The sequence below is a fragment of the Oncorhynchus mykiss genome, chromosome 17 (genome assembly GCF_013265735.2).
Source record: "Oncorhynchus mykiss isolate Arlee chromosome 17, USDA_OmykA_1.1, whole genome shotgun sequence".
Lineage (NCBI taxonomy): Eukaryota > Metazoa > Chordata > Actinopteri > Salmoniformes > Salmonidae > Oncorhynchus > Oncorhynchus mykiss.
Genome location: NC_048581.1, coordinates 50,212,747 through 50,233,223, shown reverse-complemented (window position 1 = coordinate 50,233,223; position 20,477 = coordinate 50,212,747). Strand labels below are relative to the sequence as shown.

The following is a 20,477-nucleotide window of genomic DNA, read 5'->3' as shown; positions in this document are numbered from 1 at the left end:
CCTGGCTATCCCAGCCCCGACCAACAGCTCCGCACACCTCGCAGCTACTCGCCCGAGCCTCCTCATCTTCTCCTTCACCCAAATCCAGATCGCAGATGTTCTGAAAGAGCTGCAAAACCTGGACCCGTACAAAGCAGCTGGGCTAGACCCTCTCTTTCTAAAGTTATCCACCGCCATTGTTGCAACCCCTATTACCAGTCTCTTCAAACTCTCTTTCGTTTCGTCCGAGATCCCTAAAGATTGGAAAGCTGCCGCGGTCATCCCCCTCTTCAAAGGGGGTGACACTCTAGACCCAAACTGTTACAGACCTATATCCATCCTGTCCTGCCTTTCTAAAGTCTTTGAAAGCCAAGTTAACAAACAGATCACCGACCATTTAGAATCCCACCGTACCTTCTCCGCTGTGCAATCCGGTTTCTGAGCTGGTCACAGGTGCACCTCAGCCACGCTCAAGGTACTAAACAATATCATAACCGCCATCGCTAAATGACAGTACTGTGCAGCCGTCTTCATCGACCTGGCCAAGGCTTTCAACTCTGTCAATCACCGCATTCTTATCGGCAGACTCAACAGCCTTGGTTTCTCAAATGACTGCCTCGCCTGGTTCACCAACAGGGCCTGTTGTCCGGACCTCTGGCAGTCTCTATGGGGGTACCACAGGGTTCAATTCTCGGGATGATTATTTTCTCTGTATATATCAACGATGTCGCTCTTGCTGCGGGCGATTCCCTGATCCACCTCTACGCAGACGACACCATTCTGTATACATCTGGCCATTCTTTGGACACTGTTAACTAACCTCCAAACGTGCTTCAATGCCATACAGCACTCCTTCCGTGGCCTCCAACTGCTCTTAAACGCTAGCAAAACCGATTGCATGCTTTTCAACCGTTCGCTGCACACGCCCGCCCGACTAGCATCACTACTCGGTTCTGATCTGGAATACGTGTACAACTACAAATACCTATGTGTCTGGCTAGACTGTAAGCACTCCTTCCAGACTCATATCAAACATCTCCAATCCAAAATCAAATCCATAATCGGCTTTCTATTTCGCAACAAAGCCTCCTTCACTCACACCGCCAAACTTACCCTAGTAAAACTGACTATCCTACCGATCCTCGACTTCGGCGATGTCATCTACAAAATAGCTTCCAATACTCTACTCAGCAAATTGGATGCAGTCTATCACAGTGCCATCCGTTTTGTCACCAAAGCGCCTTATACCACCCACCACTGCGACCTGTATGCTCTAGTCGGCTGGTCCTCGCTACATATTCATCGCCAGACCCACTGACTCCAGGTCATCTATAAGTCTATGCTAGATAAAGCTCCACCTTATCTCAGCTCACTGGTCACGATAACAACACCCACCCGTAGCATGCGCTCTAGCAGGTATATCTCACTGGTCATCCCCAAAGCCAACATCTCCTTTGGCCGCCTTTCCTTACAGTTCTCTGCTGCCAGTGACTAGAATGAATTGCAAAAATTGCTGAAGCTGGAGACTTACATTTCCCTCACTAACTTTAAACATCAGCTATCTGAGCAGCTAACCGATCGCTGCAGCTGTACATAGTCCATCTGCAAATAGCCCACCCAATCTACCTACCTCATCCCCATATTGTTTTTATTTACTTTGCTGCTCTTTTGCACACCAGTATCACTACTTACAAACCACAATCTGCTCATCATCTTCTGCTCATCTATCACTCCAGTGTTAATTTGCTAAATTGTAATTACTTAACTACTATGGCCTATTTATTGCCATACCTCCTCACGCCATTTGCACACTGTATATAGACTTTCTTTTTTTCTATTGTGTTATTGAATGTATGCTTGTTTATTCCATGTGTAACTCTGTGTTGTTGTTTCTGTCGCACTGCATTGCTTTATCTTGGCCAGGTCGCAGTTGTAAATGAGAACTTGTTCTCAACTAGCCTACCTAGTTAAATAAAGGTGAAATAAAAATAAAATTGGGGGCATACTTACATTTTACTATACAGCCTTACCTATTCACGAAATTGGGTATCAGCCCACTCAATGACACCAACAAAAAACACAACTGTGAAGAGTTTTTTTTTTTTACAAATATTAGCGTTGTAGCACTTATTGTGGGACTTCAGCTGTGGGAATTCACCTCACTATTCAGCACATGTACGTATTGTACATTCATATTGCAATGTGGGAAATCACCTCCCCAGTCAGCCACACTACGCTTACTAGTCAACCTACTATGCATATTAGACTTTCATATTGCACTGTACTGTCACTGAGTAGACTGATACCACATTTCAGTGATCCACAATCCATAGGTAAGGCTGTACAGTGCAATACAATATGAATGTCCAATACACATAGTAGGTTGACTGGTAAGATTAACGTGGCTCATTTCACAGTGGTTTCAGAGTCCCGCAATATGAGCTTCGAGACTAATATTGGTTTAAACTCTTCACAGTTGTGTTCTGTGGTTGTCACTGAGTAGACTGATACCACATTGGTAAGTCTGTACAGTGAAATGTAACTATATCCCCAATTCTGAAGTGGAATACATCCACAGTGCGATTTCAACTGATATGCTTTTTTTATCAAATGAACTAATTGCTGTTTTTTGTTGAATTTATATAACATAATTCCAACTTTTTTTGCCTTATCTATCCCAAATATGGCATGATTCCACAATTTGTATCCATTTGTATTACTTTCAATTAGAGATTTTTATTTTGAAGGCGAACTGCATATTCCACTATAGTGGCTAAGCCTTATTGTGGCTAGCTTTACATAGGTGAAACAGACCAACGAGGAAGAGGGAGGAGGGCTGGTGGTAGAAAAAGCTTTGATGGGAAAGAGTCGGACAGAAATTATTGGGTACTGTCAGGGTTTCCTCTCCCTCCATAGAAACGGACTGAAACCACACAGTTCAGAACCTACCAGGGGTGCCCCATTGTCTAGACTGCAATGTGTGTTTTTTGTTGTCACAAAATAGACTTATGCCGGATTCATGTGCTAGTAGTCGGAACTATGAAACTCAAATTTCCGACTTGATAACTGGATGAACGCGGCACGTAAAGATGACAAAATAGTCAGCCTGTCTCTAATGCTTCACAATGCTGTGTGTGTGTGTGCCCGTGCAGGTTACTGTTCATGTGCGTCTGTGTGTGTGTTTGTATGCGCTTCTGTTTGTATGTGTGAGTGAGTGTGAGTACACCCCATCCTCTGTTGGTGTATTAATAACCATGGCTCTGGCTCTAATCCTGATAAGAGATGTTCTAAGCATAGCTTAAATCCACTTCATGGAAACCACCTCAGGCATAATGTGTCCGTGGAAATGCTCCCAGCAATGCGCTCAATGCTAATCATTTTGCCATGTAAGTGTTTTATGAAACCTGTTGTGTTTCATTTTCATCAGCATCCTTCCATCTGTGAAAGATAATAGGGCGTACCGCAGCAAGGTGTTGGTTTTATAATTACTCCTCTTTTCAGTTTACTGCTACCTTCTATATGTCTGTTAGTGATGGTTTAGAATAGATTATGGGTTAGACAAGATGAACAAGAGACATCTTTTATTACCATTTTTACTATAAAATATATTTATTTGCATTCATTGACAATTAATCCATATAATTTAACTCTTATAAAATCCTTGACAAAATATTAAAGTAAACAGTATAAATGTTGATAGAAATTTCATTTTAGGAGTCTGGTTCATGTGTGTCTGTATGAGAAGCCCAAGGCCCAGTGAGATGTGTATAGTTCTACTCTTCCCAGACAACACTGCACATTGCTTCCCATGGTGCCACTGTCCGGCTGAGCTGAGGCCATTTCTGACCCTATAAGCAAAAGGTAATAACCTCTGGCCCTCAATGGGAGGACGCTAGAGCTGCTGTGTGCCCTTCCTTGGGCGGGGATGGTTGCCAGATGACCATCATACGTCATACCTGGAAGGGGTAGTCCTGAAGGTAGCGCACTAGCGGGCATGGCAGGGGCAGCTGGTACGGACAGTCAGTGTGGTGGTTGATGGTGAGGCGGGTAAGGTGCTGGAGGGAAGGGAAGGCCTGGGGTAGGGGACGCAGCAGCTTGAGCAGTACTGCATTGCCCTTCACTGCGGGCTGGGGCGACCTGGGTTTGGCTTTAGGTTGAGGAGTGTCCTCCACGTAATGCTGTACAAGGCTGCAGACATCAGGGAAGGACAGCAAGTGAGGGGGGCCTGGAGAGCTGGAGTCCAGCCGGAACCGACCCCCGATGTACTCAATGCGTACATTGGTGGGGCCAAAGGCCGTCTTCACTGACAGGGTCAGCATGTAGAGGGGGTGGCTGCTATCGCGTACCAGGAAGGTTCCCGCTGACATCTTCAGGAGAGCATCTCGAGCCTCACTGGCTGAAATAGACCCCCAGTACCAACCTGGAGCCAGAAACAGACCCACATGTTACTACACATGACTACTGTGTTGTAAATCATCTTACAGCATCTACACAGACTTTAACACTGACACACACACACACACACACACACACACAAAGTAATGTCATACTTACCAGGTCCATACCCAAACAGTTCGAACTACTAATTTTAAAAATGAATCTCTCCTGAAATAAGTATCTCACTGTTGCCGCCTGCTACCGACCCCCCTCAGCTCCCAGCTGTGCCCTGGACACCATTTGTGAATTGATCGCCCCCCCACCTAGCTTCAGAGTTTGTTCTGTTAGGTGACCTAAACTGGGATATGCTTAACACCCCGGCAGTCCTACAATCTAAGCTAGATGCCCCCAATCTCACACAAATCATCAAGGAACCCACCAGGTACAACCCTAAATCTGTAAACAAGGGCACCCTCAGATGTTATCCTGACCAACTGGCCCTCCAAATACACCTCCGCTGTCTTCAATCAGGATCTCAGCGATCACTGCCTCATTGCCTGTATCCGCTACGGGTCCGCAGTCAAACGACCACCCCTAATCACTGTCAAACACTCCCTAAAACACTTCTGCGAGCAGGCCTTTCTAATCGACCTGGCCCGGGTATCCTGGAAGGATATTGCTTATCTTAGATAAGCATGCTCCGTTCAAAAAATGCATAACTAAGAACAGATATAGCCCCTGGTTCACTCCAGACCTGACTGCCCTCGACCAGCTCAACAACATTCTGTGGCGGACTGCAATAGCATCGAATAGTCCCCGCGATATGCAACTGTTCAGGTAAGTCAGGAACCAATACACGCAGTCAGTCAGTAAAGCAAAGAACAGCTTTTTCAAGCAGACATTTGCATCCTGTAGCTCTAACTCCAAAAAGTTCTGGGACACTGTAAAGTCCATGGAGAACAAGAGCACCTCCTCCCAGCTGCCCACTGCACTGAGGCTAGGTAACACGGTCACCACCGATAAATCCATGATAATCGAAAACTTCAACAAGCATTTCTCAATGGCTGGCCATGCCTTCCTCCTGGCTACTCCAACCTCGGCCAACAGCTCCACCCCCCCGCAGCTACTCGCCCAAGCTTCCCCAGCTTCTCCTTTACCCAAATCCAGATAGCAGATGTTCTGAAAGAGCTGCAAAACCTGGACCCGTACAAATCAGCTGGGCTTGACAATCTGGACCCTCTATTCTGAAACTATCCGCCGCCATTGTCGCAACCCCTACTACCAGCCTGTTCAACCTCTCATATCGTCTGAGATCCCCAAGGACTGGAAAGCTGCCGCGGTCATCCCCCTCTTCAAAGGGGGAGACACCCTGGACCCAAACTGTTACAGACCTATATCCATCCTGCCCTGCCTATCTAAGGTCTTCGAAAGCCAAGTCAACAAACAGATCACTGACCATCTCGAATCCCACCGTACCTTCTCCGCTGTGCAATCTGGTTTCCGAGCCGGTCACGGGTGCACCTCAGCCACGCTAAAGGTACTAAACAATATCATATCATGCCATCGATAAAAGATAGTACTGTGCAGCCGTCTTCATCGACCTGGCCAAGGCTTTCGACTCTGTCAATCACCATATTCTTATCGGCAGACTCAGTAGCCTCAGTTTTTCTAATTACTGCCTTGCCTGGTTCTCCAACTACTTTGCAGACAGAGTTCAGTGTGTCAAATCGGAGGGCATGTTGTCCGGTCCTCTGGCAGTCTCTATGGGGGTGCCACAGGATTCAATTCTCGGGCCGACTCTTTACTCTGTATATATCAATGATGTTGCTCTTGCTGCGGGTGATTCCCTGATCCAACTCTACGCAGACAACACCATTCTGTATACTTCTGGCCCTTCCTTGGACACTGTGCTATCTAACCTCCAAACGAGCTTCAATGCCATACAACACTCCTTCCGTGGCCTCCAACTGCTCCTAAATGCTAGTAAAACCAAATGCATGCTTTTCAACCGTTCGCTGCCTGCACCCGCAAGCCCGACTAGCATCACCACCCTGGATGGTTCCGACCTAGAATATGTGGACATCTATAAGTACCTAGGTGTCTGGCTAGACTGTAAACTCTCCTTCCAGACTCATATCAAACATCTCCAATCCAAAATCAAATCTAGAATCGGCTTTCTATTTCATAACAAAGCCTCCTTCACTCACACCGCCAAACTTACCCTAGTAAAACTGACTATCCTACCAATCCTCGACTTCGGCGATGTCATCTACAAAATGGCTTCCAATACTCTACTCAGCAAACTGGATGCAGTTTATCACAGTGCCATCCGCTTTGTTACTAAAGCACCTTATACCACCCACCACTGCGACCTGTATGCTCTAGTTGGCTGGCCCTCGCTACATATTCGTCGCCAGACCCACTGGCTCCAGGTCATCTACAAGTCTATCCTAGGTAAAGCTCCGCTTTATCTCAGTTCACTGGTCACGATGGCAACACCCACCCGTAGCACGCGCTCCAGCAGGTGTATCTCACTGATCATCCCTAAAGCCAACACCTCATTTGGCCGCCTTTCCTTACAGTTCTCTGCTGCCTGTGAATGGAACGAATTGCAAGAATCGTTTAAGTTGGAGACTTCTCCCTCCCTTCTCCCTCACCATCTTTAAACATCTGCTATCTGAGCAGCTAACCGATCGCTGCAACTGTACATAGTCCATCGGTAAATAACCTACCCAATTTACCTACCTCATCCCCATACTGTTTTTATTTATTTACTTTTCTGTTCTTTTGCACACCAGTATCTCTACCTGCACATGACCTTCTGATCATTTATCACTCCAGTGTTAATCTGCTAAATTGTAATTATTCGCCTACCTCCTCATGCCTTTTTCACACAATGTATATAGACTCTTTTTTTCTTCTTCTTCTACCGTGTTATTGACTTGATTATTGTTTACTCCATGTGTAACTCTGTGTTGCTGTCTGTTCACACTGCTATGCTTTATCTTGGCCAGGTCGCAGTTGTAAATGAGAACTTGTTCTCAACTAGCCTACCTGGTTAAATAAAGGTGAAATATATCTATATATATTTTTTTTAACACACATACACACAATGGGGGTGGGGGGCATGGATTAAAAGTGGTGTGTTAAGAGACTGAAAAACAGCTTCTATCTCAAGGCCATCAGACTGTTAAATAGCCATCACTAGCACATAGAGGCTGCTGCCTATATACATAGACTTGAAATCACTGGCCACTTTAAGAAACAGAACACTACTCACTTTAATAATGTTTACATATCTTGCATTACTCATCTCATATGAATATACTGTATTCTATACTATTCTACTGTATCTTAGTCTATGCCGCTCTGACATTGCTCGTCCATATATTTATATATTCTTAATTACATTATTCTACATACATTTGTGTATTGGGAATATTTTGTAACATTTGTAGATATTACTTGCTAGATATTACTGCACTGTTGGAGCTAGAAACACAAGCATTTTGCTACACCCGCAATAACATCTGCTAAACACGTGAATGTGACCAATAAAATTTGATTTGATTTAGCAGGCGTACCTGAGTTCTGCAGGTACTGGAAGGTGTTGGTTATGCTGCAGAGGTCCTCTGTAGAGTCGTAGAGAGGGGCCGCTGGATTCTGACATGACCCTCCTCTCTCACCATGATCCTGCTGCATGCTGCTCATCGTCCTGACAATCATATCCGAAGGTGGCCCTGGCAACAGAGCCCTGAGGTGAGGAAAGGATTGTCCATTTAGTGCATGGATAGGATAGGCTATAACACAATAGTTACTATGGAGACAGAAACATATGTCATAGGCGTGGCAAAATGGTTGTGAATTCCACCCCACAATGTTGGCAAATAAGATAAGTGGTGGGAGGGGGAGAGATTGCTCATGTAGCTTGCTTTGTGTTTGATGTTTATGGAAATAAAAAGCATAAGCTGGCGGACACCCAGAGAAAATCATGACTGATGAAAATCAGTGAATATCAGACTACAAAAACAGTATTTCAAGACTTGGCAAATGGGGATATATGAACCACAGGATATTGGTGGCACCTTAATTGGGGAGGACGGGCTCATGGTAATGTCTTGAGTGGAATCAGTGGAATTGTATCAAATACATCAAACATATGGTTTCTATGTGTTTGATTCCCTGCCATTCGCTCCGTTCCAGCCATTATTATGAGCTGTCCTCCCTCAGCAGCCTCCATTGATATGAACCCATAGGAGGCACTTTGTTAAACGGTCAGACAGGGTGCACGAAGGCAGGGAAACCTTATTTCTATTGTTGAGAACAAAATATTTTGTTGCATTATTTGAGCTTAAAATGTACATTTATGGGGAATATTAGGGGAATATTTATAGGGAATTTTCCAAATACTTTCCATATTATTTACGTTTCCTCTATGCCTGGAAATGCTCTACTCCGGAGCAAAGAATCCCATTTTCAAACTAAAAAGTGTTTTGAATTGTAAAAACTGCCTATAATGGATATTAATAATTGAAAAATGATCTTATGTAGTTTTTTTCAATGGTCATCTGTGACTTTAAAGAATATTTCTCCCAAAACTGTGATTCCTTAAAGATGTCCAGAGATTTGGTCAACTTTGTCAGATTTGTCTAAAATCCTAAATCATGAATGAGCAGGGTCAGCCATACCATAAGGACCCCTTAGGTATGTCCTCATTACATGTCGTGCAATACATTTCCATCAGATTTTTGTTGAAAGAGCTGATAGAAAGGTTTTAATTGGGGATTTTCAAATGAATCATTTTCCATATTTTACAAATGTTTGTAGTGAATGTTTTTGAGTATCTGTCATCAACTCCATCAGTGGCTTGTTACTCTGTTACTGATCGAGTTAATATTTCTTTATATATATTCTGAAATAAATATTTGTAGCACTTTTCTGCAACATATGCTTAAAGAGTTGAAGTATTTGCTGTGCTAAACCAATTTTGTTTTATGTTCTAAATCTAGAAAAACAAACATGCCAAAATACTAACAAAATTTGCCCTGGAGCATTAAATAGTGTTATAAAACAAAACATGTTTGGAGATTTGTATTACATATTTTAATGAATCTAATGTTAGAATTAAACAATCAAAAAAGTACATTGTCCCGTCTTTCAAGAATCCCTGAGCTCTAAAACTGCAATATTTTATCTCAGCCTCATGGCAAAATGTGTTTACTAGCATGAGATATACAAGGCTATGTAGGTCACAAGGTCAAATCGAATTCTTGACCTGCAGTCGCTTCCATTCTGGATAAAAGGTCCATTAACATTCAAAGTTTCAGCTAAAAATACAGCCATAATGTGCCGACATTTTTCGATTAAAGGCCTAATTTCATCTTCGAATATAAAATCATATTTATCATAAACCCTTTAATAATTATCCTGGCTTTGTTACACTCCGTCTGATACAACGAATACGATCTCTGCTAATACTGAATTTTGATGTCAAAACTGAAACTACATTTTCTCAGCATAAGTCAAAGTGTGAAATTAAAATGAGCATATAGGGAAAAAGCATTATTACCTAGCCTAATAATTGTTCCAACAATACATTTTACTTACCTTTGAACACACAATCATAATGAAATTCAATCCAGTTGAAAAAATGTGATAGGCTATATAATTATTTAACAGATCCAGTGATTCTTAATTTGTAGGAACAGTCGCTGAGTTCATGCTGTCATGGCGCCAATAATCCGACAAAAAAAAAATTCTCATTATCTCAACCGACTATACTGATATTTTGCCAAAAATAAAAAATCTTAACTTCTTTTGGTGATAAGGAAATGTGTCAGTGTCAACATTGGCAGAGATAGATAGGCTAGGTCCAACGCAGTGATCCACTCGCCAGAAACAACTGTTCTATGTTTTATTCTACAGAAAGACGGTGAGAAAACGCCTCTCCTGTAAATTCAGTTTTGCGGGTTGACGGAAGTTCTAGGAATCTAATTCTAAGAATAGCTTTGTATTTCAGCAGCGGCGGTGGCAGGGGCCAATTTTGCCCACTCGGTTTCTCGGAACTGCGCTTATGACCTGCGCTGCGTTTCGATTGGCTCCATACGTGCTCCGTTTACTTCTCTGCCGCGCGACAGGGCTATGGAAGCGGCCCAGCTGGCTTCACAAGTAATGCGCAGCTGATGACTTCCAAGTAGAGGACTTTCCAGAAAAGCTGACTCAAATTGACTGGGCCGCCCCTTTATAATGCTCCGCCCCCCTAATGTTCTATAGCAGGGATCATCAACTCAGTGCCAGCAAAGCCACTACACGACACTAAACAATACATTAAATTCACTATAATGGTGACAAACGGTGTCCACAAACTGTTAGGACCTACATAAAGCTGTCCCATCAGCAGAGCTTTCTTTTCAGCACCATGGAGTGAATCCTTACCACTGCTACACCTGGCTATAAGCAGAGCCTTGTCTGGCAGCAAAACAGTTAATTCAGCCTCATTTACTGCCTTTAAAAAAAACACACCTGATATGGTTAAACAAATGTGGTTTCCACTGACAACTGAGATGTACAAACTATGGCATAAGGGGATGACGAGCCGATGAGGCAATCCGTAATTTCAATTAAAACATTAATGAGCGAGCTAGGATGGAGGTAGTCAATATAACTATTTGTTCAGCACGTTTGAAATGTACAGTGACAGCATTCAGAACATGGGCCGTTCTTATAGTATTCACTCTGTAGTCAGAACCAAAGGATAAATAAAGGGGGCATACAGTGCATTCAAAATGTATTCAGACCTATAGATTTTTTCCACATTTTCTTACGTTACAGCCTTATTCTAAAATTGATTAAATAGTTTTTTCCCATCATCAATCTACACACAATACCCCATAATGACAAAGAAAAAACAGGTTTTTATAAATTTTTAGCAAATGCATTAAAAAAGAACAACTGAAAAATCACATTTACATAAGTATTCAGAGCCTTTACTCAGTACTTTGTTGAAGCACCTTTGGCAGCGATCAAGCTCTGTCAGGTTGGATGGGCAGCATCACTGCACAGCTATTTTCAGGTCTCTCTAGAGATGTTCGATCGGGCTCTGGCTGGGCCGCTCAAGGACATTCAGGGACTTGTCCCGAAGACACTCCTGAGTTGTCTTGGCTGTGTGGTTAGGGTCGTTGTCCTGTTGGAAGGTGAACCTTTGCCCCAGTCTGAGGTCTTGAGCAGATTTTCATCAAGGACCTCTCTTTACTTTGCACCGTTCATCTTTCCCTCTATCCTGACTTGTCTGCCCGTGCCTGCCACTGAAAAACATCTCCACAGCATGATACTGCCACCACCATGCTTCACTGTAGGTATGGTGGCAGGTTTCCTTCAGACGTGACGCTTGGCATTCAGGCCAAAGACTTCAATCTTGGTTTCATCAGACCAGAGAATCCTGTTTCTCATGTTCTTGAGTCTTTATGTGCCTTTTGGCAAACTCCAAGAGGGCTGTGCTATACCTTTTAATGAGGAGTGGCTTCCTTCTGGCCAATTTACCATAAAAGCCTGATTGGTGGAGTGCTGCAGAGATGGTTGTCCTTCTGAAAGTTTCTCCTGTCTCCACATAGGAACTTTGGACCTCTGTCAGAGTTATCATCGGGTTCTTTGTCACCTCCCTTCTCCCCCGATTGCTCAGTTTGACCGTGTGGCCAGCTCTAGGAAGAGTCTTGGTGGTTCCAAACTTCTTCCATTTAAGAATGATGGAGGCCACTGTGTTCTTGGGGACCTTCAATACTGCAGAAATGTTTTGGTAACCTTCCTCAGATCTTTGCCTTGACACAATCCTGTCTCGGGAACTCTATGGACCTCATGGCATGGTTTTTGCACAGTCAAATGTTGGACTTATATAAACAGGTGTGTGCCTTTCCAAATCATGTCCAATCAATGTAATTTACCACAGGCAGACTCCAATTAAGTTGTAGAAACATCTGAAGGATGATCAATAGAAACAGGATGCCCCTGAGCTCAATTTCGAGTCTCATAGCAAAGGGTCTGAGTACTTATGTAAATAACATATTTATGTTTTAATTTCTTATACATTTGCAAACATAAAAAAAAACTGTTTTCACTTTGTCATTATGAGGTATTGTGTGTAGATTGAAGAGGATTTTTATTTATTTCATCCATTTTAGAATAAGGCTGTAATGTAACAAAATGTGGATACAATCAATGGGTCTGAATACTTTCTGAATGGACTGTACATATATATATATATTTGTATTTTGTATTTTTTTTTACCCCTTTTTCTCCCCAATTCCGTGGTATCCCAATTGTTTTAGTAGCTACTATCTTGTCTCATCGCTACAACTCCCGTACGGGCTCGGGAGAGACGAAGGTTGAAAGTCATGCGTCCTCCAATACACAACCCAACCAAGCCGCAGTGCTTCTTAACACAGCGCGCATTCAACCCGGAAGCCAGCCGCACCAATGTGTCGGAGGAAACACCGTGCACCTGGCAACCTTGGTTAGTGGGCCGGGAACTTAATTACAAATCATTTGTGGACTGCAAACTGACCCCAAGAAGCCCAAACATATATATTATATTTGACTAAAACATAATCATTTCAAACCTTTCTGACATTTCTATACAACCATGAACAGTACACTGAGTGCACAAAACATTAGGGACACCTGCTCCATGACATAGATTTCACCTGGATTCACCTGGTCAGTCCATGATCGTGTATTGATGTCACTTGTTAAATCCATTTCTTTCAGTGTAGATGAAGGGGGGGAGACATGTTCAAGAAGGGTTCTTAAGCCTTGAGACAATTGAGACATGGATTGTGTATGTGTGCCATTCAGAGAATGAATGTGCAAGAGAAAAGTTTTAACTACGGGCCTTTGAACAGGGTATGGTTGTAGGTGCCAGGCGCACCATTTTGAGTGTGTCAAGAACTGCAACGCTGCTGGGTTTTTCACGCTCAACAGTTTCCCCATGTGTATCAAGAATGATCCACCAACCAAAGTAGGACATCCAGCTAAATTAACACAACTGTGGGAAGCATTGGAGTCAACAAGGGACTCTGTGCTTGACACGCTTTGAAGGTGTTCCTAATGTTTTGTACACTCAGTGTATACTGTATCTCTCTATGCATGGGAATACTTTGGAACAAATTATAATCACTTGGAGCTGATTTGCTGGTGTTCTTATAGTCTTATGTCCAGAAAATTTTAGGGGACAAATAAAGTCCCCCATGGGCCAAATTTGTTCTGCGGGCCGCCAGTTGGGAAACCTTGTTGCTTCTTTAACTCTGTGAATACTGTTTGTTAGCATATAAGAGGTTTAAATGTGTTTAGAAACAAATACGTCTCCAATTTAGCTTTTTAAGATATAGACTACTATCTTTTTTTTTTTTTACAAGACAAACAAGCTGAGATATGCAAGCCTATCGGGTAGACTAAGCTACTTGAGTTCTTTTCCAGGTAGAGGCCTTTCAAACAAATATTTCTCTGACATCATTTAACCTCATTCAGATGATCACTGTGGCATGTACAAACACACATGCCGCACGCACTGTTGTGTGTCCCACTTGTTCATCGACTGTTGGATCCCTTACTACCAAACATTTTAGTAAAAACAGAAGACAAATTAAATACACACTAAATATATTTTATTGTAAGATAATGTTACCATAATGAGCATTGTAAAATACTACAACCTGTTTTTGATCAAACCTTCATCTGACTGGCCTTTTGGGGATAGGCAATAAGAAGGTGTGTCTATTTTAGAATGGGGGACAGGTCACAGGTGGTGAAACAATGGAGTGAGTGGTAAAAGGGAACATACACAAGTTGTGTTGCATGACATTAAAAAAAAATAGGTCTTGAGACATTGTTTATCTTCAAACAAGCACTATCCATAGCCGCAGGAAGGTAAGGTCACTCACTGGGGGTAGCCAGGTGGAAAGCATGGCCAGCTGTAGAAAAAAATTGAAATTCTCAATTATCGTGGATTTATCGGTGGTGCCAGTGTTTCCTAGCCTCAGTGCAGTGGGCAGCTGGGAGGAGGTGCTCTTATTCTCCATGGACTTTACAGTGTTACAGTTTGTGCTACAGGTTGCACATTTCTGTTTGAAAAAGCTAGCCTTAGCTTTCCTAACTGACTGTGTATATTGGTTCCTAACTTCCCTGAAAAGTTGCATATCACTGGGGGTATTTGATGCTAGTGCAGTACGCCACAGGAGGGCAAGAGCAGTCAGGTCTGGAGTGAACCAAGGGCTATATCTGTTCCTGGTTCTACATTTTTTGAACGGGGCATGCTTATTTAAGATGGTGAGGAAGGCACTTTTAAAGAATAACCAGGCATCCTCTACTGACGGGATGAGGCCAATATCCTTCCAGGATACCCAGGCCAAGTCAATCAGATGAGCAAGCAATGAGGCAGTAATCGCTGAGATCTTGGTTGAAGACAGCAGAGGTGTATTTGGAGGACAAGTTGGTTAGGATGATATCTATGAGGGTGCCCGTGTTTACAGATTTGGGGTTGTATCTGGTAGGTTCATCGATAATTTGTGTGAGATTGAGGGCATCAAGCTTACAGTGCCTTGCGAAATTATTCGGCCCCCTTGAACTTTGCGACCTTTTGCCACATTTCAGGCTTCAAACATAAAGATATAAAACTGTATTTTTTTGTGAAGAATCAACAACAAGTGGGACACAATCATGAAGTGGAACGACATTTTTTGGATATTTCAAACTTTTTTAACAAATCAAAAACTGAAAAATTGGGCGTGCAAAATTATTCAGCCCCCTTAAGTTAATACTTTGTAGCGCCACCTTTTGCTGCGATTACAGCTGTAAGTCGCTTGGGGTATGTCTCTATCAGTTTTGCACATTGAGAGACTGAAATGTTTTCCCATTCCTCCTTGCAAAACAGCTCGAGCTCAGTGAGGTTGGATGGAGAGCATTTGTGAACAGCAGTTTTCAGTTCTTTCCACAGATTCTCGATTGGATTCAGGTCTGGACTTTGACTTGGCCATTCTAACACCTGGATATGTTTATTTTTGAACCATTCCATTGTAGATTTTGCTTTATGTTTTGGATCATTGTCTTGTTGGAAGACAAATCTCCGTCCCAGTCTCAGGTCTTTTGCAGACTCCATCAGGTTTTCTTCCAGAATGGTCCTGTATTTGGCTCCATCCATCTTCCCATCAATTTTAACCATCTTCCCTGTCCCTGCTGAAGAAAATCAGGCCCAAACCATGATGCTGCCACCACCATGTTTGACAGTGGGGATGGTGTGTTCAGGGTGATGAGCTGTGTTGCTTTTACGCCAAACATAACGTTTTGCATTGTTGCCAAAAAGTGCAATTTTGGTTTCATCTGACCAGAGCACCTTCTTCCACATGTTTGGTGTGTCTCCCAGGTGGCTTTTGGCAAACTTTAAACAACACTTTTTATGGATATCTTTAAGAAATGGCTTTCTTCTTGCCACTCTTCCATAAAGGCCAGATTTGTGCAATATACGACTGATTGTTGTCCTATGGACAGAGTCTCCCACCTCAGCTGTAGATCTCTGCAGTTCATCCAGAGTGATCATGGGCCTCTTGGCTGCATCTCTGATCAGTCTTCTCCTTGTATGAGCTGAAAGTTTAGAGGGACGGCCAGGTCTTGGTAGATTTGCAGTGGTCTGATACTCCTTCCATTTCAATATTATCGCTTGCACAGTGCTCATTGGGATGTTTAAAGCTTGGGAAATCTTTTTGTATCCAAATCCGGCTTTAAACTTCTTCACAACAGTATCTCGGACCTGCCTGGTGTGTTCCTTGTTCTTCATGATGCTCTCTGCGCTTTTAACGGACCTCTGAGACTATCACAGTGCAGGTGCATTTATACGGAGACTTGATTACACACAGGTGGATTGTATTTATCATCATTAGTCATTTAGGTCAACATTGGATCATTCAGAGATCCTCACTGAACTTCTGGAGAGAGTTTGCTGCACTGAAAGTAAAGGGGCTGAATAATTTTGCACGCCCAATTTTTCAGTTTTTGATTTGTTAAAAAAGTTTGAAATATTCCAAAAATGTCGTTCCACTTCATGATTGTGTCCCACTTGTTGTTGATTCTTCACAAAAAAATACAGTTTTATATCTTTATGTTTGAAGCCTGAAATGAGGCAAAAGGTCGCAAAGTTCAAGGAGGCCGAATACTTTCGCAAGGCACTGTAGATTAGTTTAGATCAAGCTTAGGGTGTTAAGCACGTCCCAGTTTAGGTCACCTAGCAGCACGAGCTCTGAAGGGGGGCAATCAGTTCACATACGGTGTCCAGGGGACAGAGGATGGTCTATAGCAAGCGGCAACGGTGAAAGACTTGTTTCTGGAAAGGTGGATTTTTAGAAGTAGAAGCTCGAATTGTTTAGGCACAGACCTGGATAGTATGACAGAACTCTGCAGGCTATCAGGACTAGAGGCTCTGCAGCTAAGCTGGCTGGAGACACGACGATTCAGACAGCTAGCGGGCCAGGGATAGCAAGCTAGCAGTCTAGCAAGCTAGTCTCCTTGTGCGGGGACATCCTTGTGCGGTTAAGACACACAAGACACATTTTATATGGTTTTCACCTGCATCTCTTTTTTTAATTGATTTGTTGTGTATAACCACTTTTTCTTGTGCTGTAACTTGTTCTTTGTTGTTTATGTCTAATTAAATCCATTATTGATGTGTGCTATATGGTTATATGTTGCCCCCTACAGGTGACAATGGAGTTTGGTTTGGACAAAAGGCACCAGACTCTTACGGGCCTGGCATTCCCTTTACAGGAGGAGGCCAAACGCTCTCTGAAGCAACTCAAACAGAAACGTATCAACTCCATACAGCTGGTGAGCTGGCCTCACATAACAAACATACAAAACAAATATTTTCCCTTCGCCTGTGGACTTCAGTGAACAACAAAACAGCTTTCTGTGACCAGCCGCTAAAACTTCTCCAAGTGAAACCTTCATCAAATCAAATCAAAGTTTATTTGTCCCGTGCCCCGAATACAACAGGTGTAGTAGACCTTACAGTGAAATGCTTACTTACAGGCTCTAACCAACAGTGCAAAAAAGCTATTAGGTGAACAATAGGTAAGTAAAGAAATAAAAACAACAGTAAAAAGACAGTGAAAAATAACAGTAGCGAGGCTATATACAGTATTGAGGCTATAACAGTAGTGAGGCTATATACAGGTACCGGATAGTTGTGCTGATTAAGGTAGTATGTACATGTACAGTCTTGGCCAAAAGTTTTGAGAATGACACAAATATTAATTTTCACAGTCTGCTGCCTCAGTTTGTATGATGCCAATTTGCATATACTCCAGAATGTTAGGAAGAGTGATCAGATGAATTGCAATTAATTGCAAAGTCCCTCTTTGCCATGCAAATGAACTAAATCACAAAAAAAAACATTTCCACTGCATTTCAGCCCTGCCACAAAAGGACCAGCTGACATCATGTCAGTGATTAACACAGGTGTGAGTTGACGAGGTCAAGGCTGGAGATCACTCTGTCATGCTGATTGAGTTTGAATAACAGACTGGAATCATTGTTCTTCCTCTGTCAACCATGGTTACCTGAAAGGAAACATGTGCCGTCATCATTGCTTTGCACAAAAAGGTCTTCACAAGCAAGGATATTGTTACCTGTAAGATTGCACCTAAATCAACCATTTATCGGATCATCAAGAACTTCAAGGAGAGCAGTTCAATTGTTGTGAAGAAGGCTTCAGGGCGCCCAAGAAAGTCCAGCAAGCGCCAGGACCGTCTCCTAAATTTGATTCAGCTGCGGGATCGGGGCACCACCAGTACAGAGCTTTCTCAGGAATGGCAGCAGGCAGGTGTGAGTGCATCTGCATGCACAGTGAGGTGAAGACTTTTGGAGTATGGCCTGGTGTCAAGAAGGGCAGCAAAGAAGCCACTTCTCTCCAGGAAAAACATCAGGGACAGACTGATATTCTGCAAAAGGTACAGGGATTGGACTGCTGAGGACTGGGGTAAAGTCATTTTTTTCTGATGAATCCACTTTCCGATTGTTTGGGGCATCTGGAAAAAAAGCTTGTCAGGAGAAGAAAGGTGAGCGCTACCGACAGTCCTGTGTCATGCCAACAGTAAAGCATCCTGAGACCATTCATGTGTGGGGTTGCTTCTCAGCCAAGGGAGTGGGCTGACTCACAATTTTGACTAAGAACACAGCCATGAATAAAGAATGGTACCAACACATCCTCCGAGAGCAACTTCTCCCAACCATCCAGGAACAGTTTGGTGACGAACAATACTTTTCCCAGCATGATGGAGCACCTTGCCATAAGGCAAAAGTGATAACTAAGTGGCTCGGGGAACAAAACATCAATATTTTGGGTCCATGGCCAGGAAACTCCCCAGACCTTAATCCCATTGAGAACTTGTGGTCAATCCTTAAGAGGCGGGTGGACAAACAAAAACCCACAAATACTGACAAACTCCAAGCATTGATTATGCAAGAATGGGCTGCTATCAGTCAGGATGTGGCCCAGAAGTTAATTGACAGCATGCCAGGGTGGATTGCAGAGGTCTTGAAAAAGAAGGGTCAACACTGCAAATATTGACTCTTTGCATCAACTTCATGTAATTGTCAATAAAAGCCTTTGACACGTATGAAATGCTTGTAATTATACTTCAGTATTCCATAGTAAAAACATCAAAAGTATCTGAAGACACTGAGGCAGCAGGCTCTGTGAAAATTAATATTTGTGTCATTGTCAAAACTTTTGGCCACGACTGTCGATATGGTTTAAGTGACTATGCATATATGATGAATAGAGAGTAGTGGTAGTGTAAAAGGGGGGTTGGCGGGTGGTGGGTGGAGGGACAGACAGCCCGGTTAGCCAATGTGCAGGGGCACTGGTTGGTCGGGCCAATTGAGGTACTAGGGTCAGTTTGTTATATCTGGAGTACTTCTCCTGTCCTATTCGGTGTCCTGTGTGAATCTAAGTGTGCGTTCTCTAATTCTCTCCTTCTCCCTTTTTTTCTCTCTCTCGGAGGACCTGAGCCCTAGGACAATGCCCCAGGACTACCTGACATGATGACTCCTTGCTGTCCCCAGTCCACCTGGCCATGCTGCTGCTCCAGTTTCAACTGTTCTGCCTTATTATTATTCGACCATGCTGGTCATTTATGAACATTTGAACATCTTGGCCATGTTCTGTTATAATCTCCACCCGGCACAGCCAGAAGAGAACTGGCCATCCCACATATGCTCTCTCTAATTCTCTCTTTCTTTCTCTCTCTCGGAGGACCTGAGCCCTAGGACCATGCCCTAGGAATACCTGACATGATGTATCCTTGCTGTCCCCAGTCCACCTGACTGTGCTGCTGCTCCAGTTTCAACTGTTCTGCCTTATTATTATTCGACCATGCTGGTCATTTATGAACATTTGAACATCTTGGCCATGTTCTGTTATAATCTCCACCCGGCACAGCCAGAAGAGGACTGGCCACCCCACATAGCCTGGTTCCTCTCTAGGTTTCTTCCTAGGTTTTGGCCTTTTTAGGGAGTTTTTCCTAGCCACCGTGCTTCTACACCTGCATTGCTTGCTGTTTGGGGTTTTAGGCTGGGTTTCTGTACAGCACTTTGAGATATCAGCTGATGTACGAAGGGCTATATAAATAAATGTGATTTGATTTGACTATGTACATGGAACGCATAGTTAAAGTGACTATGCATATATGGTAAACAGAGAGTAGCAGCAGCGTAAAAGAGGGGTTGGGGGGGGCACACAATGCAAATAGTCTTAGCCCCAGTGATGTACTGGGCCGTATGCACTACCCTTTGTAATGCCTTGCGGTCAGAGGCCGAGCAATTGCCGTACCAGGCAGTGATGCAACCATGCTCTCAATGTTTCAGCTGTAGAACCTTTTGAGGATCTCAGGACCCATGCCAAATATTTTGCGTTTCCTGAGGGGGAATAGGCTTTGTCGTGCCCTCTTGACAACTGTTTTGGTGTGTTTGGACCATTCTAGTCTGTTGTTGATGTGGACACCAAGGAACTTGAAGCTCTCAACCTGCTCCACTACAGCCCCTTCGATGAGAATGGGGATTGCTCTGTCCTCCTTTTCCTG

The 20,477-nt window shown here is 43.3% G+C and overlaps 1 protein-coding gene across 1 annotated transcript; it reads right to left on the bottom strand.

Moving 5' to 3' along the window:
• Positions 1–3,548: 3,548 nt before the first annotated feature.
• LOC110494984 (cytokine-inducible SH2-containing protein) lies at positions 3,549–10,583 on the bottom strand. Its single transcript, XM_021570338.2, has 3 exons — positions 9,964–10,583; positions 7,941–8,110; positions 3,549–4,399 (listed from the first exon to the last, which is right to left on the bottom strand). Exons 2-3 carry the CDS (start codon positions 8,080–8,082, stop codon positions 3,930–3,932), a joined length of 612 nt encoding a protein of 203 aa, XP_021426013.1. The 5' UTR covers positions 8,083–8,110; positions 9,964–10,583; the 3' UTR covers positions 3,549–3,929.
• Between the last annotated feature and the right edge of the window lie 9,894 nt (positions 10,584–20,477).